This window comes from Acipenser ruthenus, chromosome 11 (genome assembly GCF_902713425.1).
Source record: "Acipenser ruthenus chromosome 11, fAciRut3.2 maternal haplotype, whole genome shotgun sequence".
NCBI lineage: Eukaryota > Metazoa > Chordata > Actinopteri > Acipenseriformes > Acipenseridae > Acipenser > Acipenser ruthenus.
Window position 1 is genome coordinate 29,192,390 of NC_081199.1, and position 10,913 is coordinate 29,203,302.

The 10,913-nt window shown below is 37.1% G+C and overlaps 1 protein-coding gene across 2 annotated transcripts in view; it reads left to right on the plus strand.

Moving 5' to 3' along the window:
* LOC117426870 (collagen alpha-1(III) chain-like) overlaps positions 1-9,319 on the plus strand; it is a 48,192-nt gene extending 38,873 nt beyond the window's left edge. For both annotated transcript variants that reach the window (XM_034045023.3, XM_059033618.1), the window contains exons 35-51: positions 61-114; positions 882-989; positions 1,235-1,288; positions 1,582-1,635; positions 1,999-2,160; positions 2,382-2,489; positions 2,595-2,702; positions 3,229-3,282; positions 3,443-3,550; positions 3,903-3,956; positions 4,055-4,162; positions 5,925-5,978; positions 6,189-6,296; positions 6,572-6,863; positions 7,138-7,325; positions 7,521-7,763; positions 8,270-9,319. In XM_034045023.3, the coding sequence (XP_033900914.3) occupies positions 61-114; positions 882-989; positions 1,235-1,288; positions 1,582-1,635; positions 1,999-2,160; positions 2,382-2,489; positions 2,595-2,702; positions 3,229-3,282; positions 3,443-3,550; positions 3,903-3,956; positions 4,055-4,162; positions 5,925-5,978; positions 6,189-6,296; positions 6,572-6,863; positions 7,138-7,325; positions 7,521-7,763; positions 8,270-8,416 (2,004 nt within the window). In that variant the 3' untranslated portion in view covers positions 8,417-9,319. The remainder of the gene's footprint in view (positions 1-60; positions 115-881; positions 990-1,234; positions 1,289-1,581; positions 1,636-1,998; positions 2,161-2,381; positions 2,490-2,594; positions 2,703-3,228; positions 3,283-3,442; positions 3,551-3,902; positions 3,957-4,054; positions 4,163-5,924; positions 5,979-6,188; positions 6,297-6,571; positions 6,864-7,137; positions 7,326-7,520; positions 7,764-8,269) is intronic.
* Positions 9,320-10,913: the final 1,594 nt, after the last annotated feature.

The window sequence follows — 10,913 nt, forward strand, 5'->3', positions numbered from 1 at the left end:
AATGCACACCTTGTATAGAACCATTGTTCATTTTGAATTTATCTATTGATTTTTCTGCAGGGAGAGCGAGGAGAAACAGGTCCACATGGTCCTGCCGGTTTCCCAGGAGCACCTGTAAGTGCACATTTTATTAAGTTAATTTCATTGTAACAGTGTTAATTAATTTAGATCAGGGGTATCAAACTCCAGTCCTCGAGGGCCGCAGGGTCTTCTGGTTTTCATTCCAACTTAAGCTCTCAATTAACATAATTGATCTAATTATTTGTTGAATTTGACATATTTAATATTTTTTAAGGTCTTTTACAGTTGATGGTTTTAAAAATGCACTTGATTCAAGGTACACTACCTGTGAAACATTTTGAGGCCTGAAGAGAAGTGTTAAATGTGTCCAGTTAATCAAATAATTAGACCAATTAAGTAATTGAGAGCTCAGGTGGAACGAAAGCCAGAAGACACAGCGGCCCCCCCAGGAACTGAGTTTGACACCCCTGATTTAGATAAACGGATTCCTTTTCTGTTTGTCTTTTAGAATGCAGCTCAATATCCTACTTAGTTATTTATTGAAATAAACTATACATAGCCATATTTAAGTAACAATAACATATAGAGCAATCCAAACTAAACTATTGGGTTTCTGATAAGGATTTGGTTACTTAAGCAATAATATTGAAAGTGGGAGAGATATTTCGGTAATGTTTCTTTTTAAATTGCAGTACAGGTAATTACATTGTAGGGACTAAATAAGAACATATGCATTACTATTGTACTAACATGGTCTCTAATACTGTAGTACATCTAACTCTAAGTACATCCAAGCCATGCTTTTGGCTTGATCATGATCGTTTTGCCCTTGTCCATAAACTGATCTTCTTTCAAAACAGGGTCAGCTTGGTGAACCTGGTAGTAAAGGAGAGAGAGGCCCAAGAGGTGAAAGGGGAGAGCATGGTCCCCCGGGAGGGTCAGGTCCACCTGGTGCTTCTGGCCCAGCGGTAAGCTGATGCATGTGTTTGGTTTTTCTCAGTTATTTCTACATAAATTACTCCTACATGTCCTACATGTCTCTTCTGTGACTGGACATACTATTTCTATTACACGTATGATTTGTCCTGTTGTAGCTATTCTTTAAATTACTGCATACAGTACATTAAACATGTTAACATGGAGCTGATAATGACCAGTTTGACATGAAAATACCCTGCTGTAGTGTCCTGACTAGTGTTGTTGACCTTTTTAGGGTCTGCCTGGTCCTTCTGGAGAAAAAGGAGCCAGTGGTCCGTCTGGTCCACCTGTGAGTATTTTCAAGTTGTTTGCATTATCTGCTTTTAAAGACTTTACTGTCCATTAAGTCAGTCAGACCACCAGATACAATTAGTAAGCATGCCTTCTCCAAATTTAGTCCTTATACATTTCTAAACAATAACAAACTATGAATTTGATTGGTGATAGATAGATAGATAGATAGATAGATAAGTATTAAGTATATCTATCTATCTATCTATCTATCTATCTATCTATCTATCTATCTATCTATCTATCTATTTAAGTGATTTGTACAATTAAAGAATAATCTTTCCTTCATAGGGTACATCTGGTTTCCCTGGTGAACGTGGTCAACCTGGTCCTCCTGGAGGAAGTGTAAGTAAGACATAAACTGTTGAATTTTATATTGGAACATGCTATTACTATTTCCTTAAATGAAGTGGTAGTACTTATCTTAATTACATTGTTACTGCACAGACTGATGTGTACTTAATATGTTACTACAGACATACACAATGTTGCTAATGAAAGTTTTAGAAAGCTATGTATCCTTTTTTGTAATTACACAGGTACAGCAATTGTGTATTTACAAAGTTATGGCTAAACACCTACATGTCTAATTAGATGCACTTATGTAAAGTGTGGTGAGGTTGGGTTTTAATAAAGTTTCATGACAGAGAAAATGACAACCACAATACCAACCCATGCTGTTTTAATAACATTTTGTTTTATTTGCAGGGTAATTCAGGCCCCCCTGGCCCACCAGGTGCTGTTGGTAAAGTTGGTGCCCCTGGTGCTCCTGGTAACAGTGGCCCGTCTGGCAGTCCTGGTAGCCCTGGACCTAAAGGTGAAGCCGGCCCTTTTGGAGAGAGAGGTCCCCAGGGAATGGAAGGAAAGCCAGTAAGCAACATCATCTTCCTTTATTACCAGTTTTCTTTGAAAATATATTGTATACAGTATATATAAGTAGGATATGTCATCTCTGGTATATCTTAAACACATGTTCTTTAAACTAAACAAGGTTTTTATCCCATCATCAACCTTTACATGGCATGAGTGCGTTCTACATACATTATTTCTGAAAGATCGTGTGATAACATATTTTCTTCTTTTCCTCACAGGGTAGTCCAGGTCCAAGTGGATTATCAGGTTCAGTTGGTCAGAGAGGTTTGGTGGGCCTGCCTGGCACAATGGGAAGGCCAGGTCCTGCAGGAGTTCGAGGCCCTCCGGTAAGTGCTCTTCATTAAAAAGACAACTGAGAAACTGTTGAGTCAACAGGTATAATGATGGGGAGATGGATGGATACTGTATAATTTGGTTTGTTCTTGTTACAGGGAGAGGAAGGAAAACCTGGCCCTGCTGGGAATTCTGGTGAGCGAGGTCCACCCGGGTCACCAGGTCCTTCAGGTATGAGTGGCCCTCCAGGAGAATCTGGTAAAGATGTAAGTATTATTATTTAAAGCACTGATCCAAAAGTGGATTATTCATTCTATAATCATGTAATTGGTAGCTAAATGTGTCGGCATTCCAAAACAAGTTTATTCTCCTTAGAAATCACGTTTGTATTCAAATCTCATCACAGACAAACAAACAAACAAACAAGCAATCAAAAAAACAACAACAATGGAGCTGAGTTATTCTTGTTTTAATGGCTTAATCAAATTAAATCCATTACAAAGAGCCATCTGTGGGTTTAGCTTCACTGCGGTGGTTTATAAGCAGTTTGTGACAAAAAACTCAAAACTTTCTTTATCTATTTAAATATCACTTATCTTCTGTGAATACAACATTAACACTATAAGATATAATTTCATATATGCTAACATATGGAATATTCTGGGTAATAAAAAAAAAAACTGTAAGGCTTAAGGGATCATTTGTATGTTATCTCTTCTTTTTTAGCACTACAAGTTAATTTTCAACTTCTTTTGTTCAATGATTTTAACATTTCTTTTTGTCCATATGCAGGGCAGCCCTGGTGCAGATGGCTCATCTGGGCGAGATGGCTTTCCAGGTCCTAAGGTAAGACAGCTACTGTATTATCAACCATGCTAACAGTAGCTACCATTATCATTGCCTTTAAGGTTTAAGTTTTTGTTTTCTACTCATTGCATTATAGGGTATGTGTGGGTATGGTTTAAACTGGACAACTGGAAAACAAATACAAACCTTATTTTCACAGGGAGATCGAGGTGCAAATGGCAATCCAGGAACTAATGGTGCTCCAGGACATCCAGGGCCTCCAGGCCAACCTGGCCAGGCTGGGAAGAATGGTGAACGAGGAGAAACGGTTTGTGGACTCTTATAGATAAGACTATATAAGGCTTCAGTGTGACTGCTCAGAAAATTCTAATAATAATGATAACAAGCTATACAGTGTTTATGTGAATTTTACCAAAAAAAAAAAAATCTGTTGTTTTAAAACCAATATTAACAATATAAAGAAACATCCTTAGGCGTTAGCATTGTCTGATCAGATTGTTTTTGCTTTACAATACACAACTGTGCACCCCTGCTGTGAAATATACAGAGATGGTAAAGGGTAAAGGGTACAGGTAAATAGTGTAACTGCAACATGACATCATGGTTGTCTTGTCTTTTCATTGGCTCTATAATAATGAATATCTGTTATTTTCTTGTAGGGAGCCACTGGTCCAGCCGGAGGATCTGGTCCTGCGGGACCTGCTGGCCGTCCAGTAAGTTATCCAAGACACACCTTATGAGAATGCAGAAATGACTTTTGTGAATGCTCGTGAACCCTTGTCTTATTGTGCATCATCCTATCTATTATCAGGGCACACCGGGTTCTCGTGGAGACAAGGGTGAGGCTGGCTCGGCTGGTGAGAGAGGCATCAAAGGTCATCGGGGGTTTCCTGGCTCTCCAGGAATGCCAGGACCATCTGTAAGTATTTCATCCTTAACTTTAAGACTTTAAAACACTTTATTATAGTTTAGATGTTAGTACCTCCAATAAGTATGCACAGTTAGTAAAGCTACAGCGCAGTCTTAAACAGTAAAATATTTTTTCTATCTGACTGTCAGAATTGTTACTGTTGCACAATAATCAAATGCTCTATTCAATAGGGTCACTTTTTTTTTTTTTTTCAAAAGAGGCGAACTTCACGGCGAAGTTTGACCTGCTCTGGCCGATTTAAAATCCAGTGTAGACTCGCCTCATGTTCTTGATAAGAGTCACGCTGTGTGTAAAATGTGTAAGGCTCGAATTTTCAGGTCTGCAGACTGAGACTAAAATGGTTGCGACAAAAAATATTGTAAACAGTTTTAATGTGGTTAGGCACATTGGCGCCTGTAACACAAAAATGCTGCCTCTCTCTTAAAAGCCTGTTCCAATATTTATGAATTCTCTATGACATCGGTCTGTAAGGGGGAAAAAAACTCATATAACATGTTTTAATAAACTGAAGTGTGAGAAGGACAATAACAAATATACTAATAATAATATTAACAATTTTATCGAATACAATGCTTGTAAGCACAGATAGGTGCTGTATTAACACCAGCAGAATACGGTAACCCCAATTTCATGCAACAGTGATGGTGACCAAACGTGTTCGAGTTTTGGGTAAACATTTAGTATTTAATATCGTAAAAACAGAACCAACTCACTGCAATTTAAACATGTTTTAACTGAAAAATAAACGGTAACATGTAATCATAAGAGCTGTCTGTGTTACATGCTGTCAGATCAGGACTTCACTGACACTGAGCATGCGAGCTGCAGCATACTATGGCCCATGTTACAACTGTACACAATTAGAGGTGCCATCACCAATTACAGACGCAGCACTTGCAAAATATTTAAATATAAACATGCTGAGTTCATTGCAGTCATCAGCTACATAGATTAACCACTCAGCAGAATGTGGCAACAAACAAGTGTGTACAGGCATTAAGTTACTGTTTTATCACTTTAGTGTCTTAACAAGTTGTTGTATTTTAAGCAGTTGAATATGGTAGCAACTAACTTCCTCCTGAAGTGGCACCCAGCAATTGAATTTGCCGACCAATTTTTTTTTTGGCCTGGAGCCATTGGTTCCTAAGGCAACAACTTTGTCTGGAGCCCTGATTTGAAATTTTGTTTTAAACAAATGTATTTTAAAGAATAAACAGGAAACAAAAGCAAAACAGGCCATGAAGCTTATTTGACCAAAAGTGCTTTACCAGTGTTATTGCAAACACTTGCACAAGCAAATGAGACAATTGTGTGATTTTTATGTTTCATGCTTAATTTACTGTATTGTGATACGTATTGTATCGTGACCCTTATATTGCAGTACATAGTGTATCGTGAAGACACTGCTGATACCCAGCCCTAGGTTCAAATTTGAACTGCAATTGTAAATAGGTAGTTGTTAAAGTTTTGCAGCAGATAATGTAGGACTCCAAAACCAGGAAGGCAGCACTTCACACCAAATCTGTAATAGGGCTGAGAGACAGGGTCTGGATAGATAAAGAGATCACCTGGTGGTGAAATAAGGCATTCCTTTTTGTCCACGCATGTCTTAATCATTTGTACAAACTGGTATTCTAAAAGACACAAACATATATTGTTATGGTGCATTGAGAGTTGCTGTTTAGGCCATTTCGATTCAGGTCTTTTTAAAGATATATTAATAATGAACTTGTTCCATCTTTTTTCCCAGGGTAATAATGGAGAGCCTGGTTCTCCTGGAAGCCCTGGTTCTATGGGTTCAAGAGTAAGTACAAATTTAATTACATAAAAAAGTGTTATTTCTTTAATACAAGTTTTAAAATCTGTATTTGAATGTTTTGAATGTTTCTTTACATGTGATATCTCTGTTAAGACAATGTTTTAGTATCCTTCATTACATCTTATCAATTAGTTCCTACTGTGTTTTTTCTTTATGAAATGCAGCATACTTATACATGATTTCTATCACCTTTAGGGGCCTTCTGGTCCTCCTGGTCCTCCTGGGAAAGATGGTCAAAGTGGCTACTCTGGACCCATTGGCCCACCTGGTCCACGTGGCCAAAGAGGAGAAAGCGGTGCTGAGGTAAGAGATTAGTTGCAAGTGCTGCTTCTTGAAAGTTTAGAAGATGAACAGTAATAAAATGCCCCCCCCCAAAAAGTGGAACCACTCATACATTTGTTCCAATGAATTTAGAACACATACTGTGGTGAAAAAACTGAGTTTACCAATACAGTATCTCGTGCCATGCTTTTAGTTGCCCTTATGAAATCATTGCCTCTTAGTACCTGACCATTGTATTGCCATTACACTGAAGATCAAAGAAGAATATTTCTCATTGTCCTTTTTTTTTTTTACAGGGATCATCTGGTCCTAGTGGCCCTCCTGGTCTCCCTGGCCCTCCTGGTCTCCCGGGCCCTTGCTGTGGTGGGTCTGAAAATATGGGACAAAATCAGGAAAAAGGGCAAACTTGGTCCCCATATTTTGTTGGGGATCAGGCAGCTGAAGGAATTGGTAGTGCAGCTGAGATTGTCGCCACACTGAAATCGATCAACATCCAGATTGAGAACATCCTGACTCCAGATGGATCAAGGAAGAACCCTGCTCGTAACTGCAGAGATCTGAAATTCTGCCACCCTGAATTTAAGAGCGGTATGAATTAGATATTAAATAATGAATTTATTGTTTGATATTGACATGTGTTTATATTCTCATAATCATGTGATCATGTTAGTTAAGATATGGGTTTACATGGTTTATTTATGATCCCCTCCATTCCCAGAAAAAAGGTATTCAATACTTGGGGTCATTATTATTATTTTTTTTCTTTTTATTATTTGTAAAATCTAAAACTAATCTCAATGGCAATAAAGTTAAAACCAATTTAAACCTATGTAAATCCCACTTTGTTTTTCTGTCTCTACAGGAGAATACTGGATTGATCCTAACCAAGGTTGCAAGGTGGATGCTATCAAAGTATATTGTAATATGGAAACTGGCGAGACCTGTGTAAATGCTAACCCTAGCGAAGTCCCACGCAAAAATTGGTGGACCAGCAGTGTACAATCGAAAAAGCATGTTTGGTTTGGAGATTCCATGAATGGTGGATTCCAGGTAATTGCATAGAAAAAAAATACAGTTTAATGAATGTGTACAGTTTCCATCAGCATATATTATATTTTCAAACTTAAATATATATGGCTAATATTGTAATCTTTTAAGATGTTCTGGAATATTAGTAATGCAATGTCATTTCTAATGTTAGATAAACTTAAAGTGTTTTTGCTATATTTTGTTTTTGCTTGGCAGTTCAGCTATGGTGATTCCGACCTCCCAGAAGGCATTGCTGAGGTTCAGTTGGCATTCCTTCGCATTCTCTCCACCTCAGCCACCCAAGAAATTACTTACCATTGTAAGAACAGCATTGCATATATGGATGCCGAGTCTGCTAATGTAAAGAAGGCTCTGAAGCTTTTAAGTTTTGCTGATGCTGAAATAAAGGCAGAAGGCAGCAGGAGAATCACATACAGCGTCTTGGAAGATGGCTGCACTGTGAGTATAGGAAGCTTTTTGTTGTTTTTTGATTTACCAATTTTTTTAAATTACTTTTTACCATTATGGTTAACATGGGGATTTGCGAGAAGATCTTGAAGTTAAACCTAAGGTGCATATATCGAACCATAAACAAAATAATAATTAAAAAAAAGCATTAACTAGGGAACTACCAATCATTTCTATTCATACATGGTAACTTGTGCTGGAATAATGCTGTAATTACATCGAAATATAATCAGATAATATGGTCATTACCCAGTTCTGAAAATGTAATTACATGTCTATTCTTGCCCATCTTTAATGATGTTAAACCTTTTCCTTATCATCTGCCACAATCTATTTTATAAAATATCAACATCAACATATTAGAAAAGAATATCAGTTGTATTCTCAAAAAATATTGCTATTGCATCTTCTGTACTTTCTAAACCACTGCTTTTACACTATGTTAAAGACTTCCAAGGAGTAAATCAAGCATTGCTTCTCTTCATTTTTTTCTTTAGAGACACACTGGTGAATGGAGCAAGACTGTCTTCAAGTACAAATCACGCAAAACAATTCATCTTCCTATCGTGGATATTGCACCTATGGATATTGGCGGCCCAGATCAAGAATTTGGAGTAGATATTGGTCCTGTTTGCTTCTTGTAAATTCATTAGGAAACTTTCATCAGAACATTAAAACACTCCATCAGTTCTATTTTAATACATTCTTGACATCCAGTCCAGTGGGCAAATTAGCAACTGCTATTTATTTTGTAATTTGCAAAAAATAAAATAAAAAAAAATAACATGGATGTGTGATGTGAAAGGCCTGTCGCTTTTCTCAAAATTCAAATGCTTCTGCTATATTAAATATGGAGAACATCTCTATGGTGCTATGTCAATATGTAATGGCAAAGGAGTGTGTCATAACAAGTTATAAAGCACTGATTAACTACAGCGTCAAACTTAACCAATTTCTCTTACCAAGATGAAGTTCATAGGCATAACAAGAACATTCTACAACTACCTCATCATGGATAGAAACTGGGATAAGTCTGATGATCTGAAACTAAACCGTTTTACAGTTAGAAGTATATACGTTGTTAATGTGTAGAATGCAGAACCAAACACCATTAACCAGGAGTTAATGACACGTGTAATTACATTTCTTATATACTTTTCTTCTATGTTTATAAACAGTGCTTCCATAAGATTTTCCTTCCACAGCTGGTTAAGACCACTAAAATGGGGAAGTGTAAAAATGTGATGGTGCTAAAATATTTTCACGTTTGAGTCTGCATGACAATTATTAGCTAAAAGTAAAATAATACAACATTGTCTTGGTGTAATTGACCTGCACTGGGAGTCATCATCATATTTCTATGCTGTTGCATTTCACACTGTACGATTTATGATACTATTATGTTATTTGATAGCTTTAATGTTTTTATATGTGAGACTATTGGTATTTTCTATCAGATACACACAAATAATAATAAAAAAAAGAGTACAATATCTATAGTGTCCTCAAGTTTGTGAAACAAAAGTATTAAAACATTGATTTTGTAATTATTGGTCCTTCTGTGTTGTTATTTTTACCTTTGGAGCCCACAATACAATTAAATAACTTTTTTTTTTACCCCTATGCATTATTTATTTCAAATCATTAAAACGCATATTATTAAGAACACTTTACAAATGCTTTACAAATGTTAACAGCACAATAAACAGCAAAAAGTATCTTAGGGCATCATTACTTTAGTAATATATAGTGTACCAGTGGACCATGCTGTAGATCTTACAATGTCATGTTGCCAGCGGACTTAATCCGGGACTGGACTAGGGCCCTGAACGTAGTCATAGTAGTCCCATTTAAAGCCCCAGACTACACCAGCTGCCCAGTGGAACAAATTCAATTTAGCACCCTTAAACAAATAGGGGTACTAACAAGGACTGGGCCTTAACTAACGGAAAAAAAAACTGGTCAAAAATGGCTGTAAATTAAATGTTAAAAAGAAAAGGGGAGGTGGTACAGAGCACACCCCCTAGAGCCCGCTGGTCGACAAAAGATGTCATGTCGCCAGTGGACTCCGCGTGGGCGTGTTCTAACTTAATCCGGTACTGGACTAGGGCCCTGAACGTAGTAGTAGTAATAGTCCTATTTTCTTTCTATAATTCTTTTAAGATGTCCCAGGAACAACAGAGCTCCACCTCTTCTTCCACCGCACAGAACCGGAATGAATTGTTAGCATCAATTGGCATATTGTGCAATAAGTAATGGATATAGTTAACAAACAACTTAAATGTACCATATCACTTTAAATAAATACTTTTGTTTGAATGTTTATAATATTACAAGACATCCACGTTTCATTATAATGTGTGTGTGTTAAGCGGATTCTGCACCTGGCACTTCTACCGCAGCTGCAGACCAGCAGTCACTGACTTCTTGGAGCAGAGGCAGGGTATAGGGACCGGCAGATGTGTACAGGAACATTAGGATGTCCAGCCTGGTACTCCGCCTATAGAACTGCCAGTGCATGAAGCTGCTCAGGAACCTCATATGTATTTTTACATATCCCCCTGTTCTCAATCTTACATTCATATAGGCCTAAGGATCATACTGTTTTTATTATATTTTAGTGTAACCCCCTCGTGTTCCCACATTTTACACATACATTTATAGACTACTTTAATTAAATAAAACTTTTAGATGGTACACATATCTATTTTTTAAGTAGTAAAACTTGTACTTAGTAGAAGTTTTATTTTATATACTTTTGTGTGTGTGTGTGTGTGTGTGTGTGCGTGTGTGTGTGCGCGTGTGTGTGTTGGAAAGGTAACGAGACACAAACAAGCAATGTGTTATAATTCAGAATTTGCGCGACAACAAGTTAATTATTTCTCTTGTTATTTTTTTAAAATCTTCATGGCAACGCATGAAGCTCTCTTCATTATATTCAGAATCGTTCTTTTCCTAATTACTAGGCAGTCACAGACATTTAAATATCCCCTCCCCTAAATTACTATGAATTGAGTAATCTGCATTGGTACGGACAACTTGTTTTGCTGAAAAGTACGGCAAAAACATTGTGAGGAAAACTCATGGCTTGTCCATGTAAACACCGTCATTGTGGTACTTAGGCTGATGTAACCGTACTTA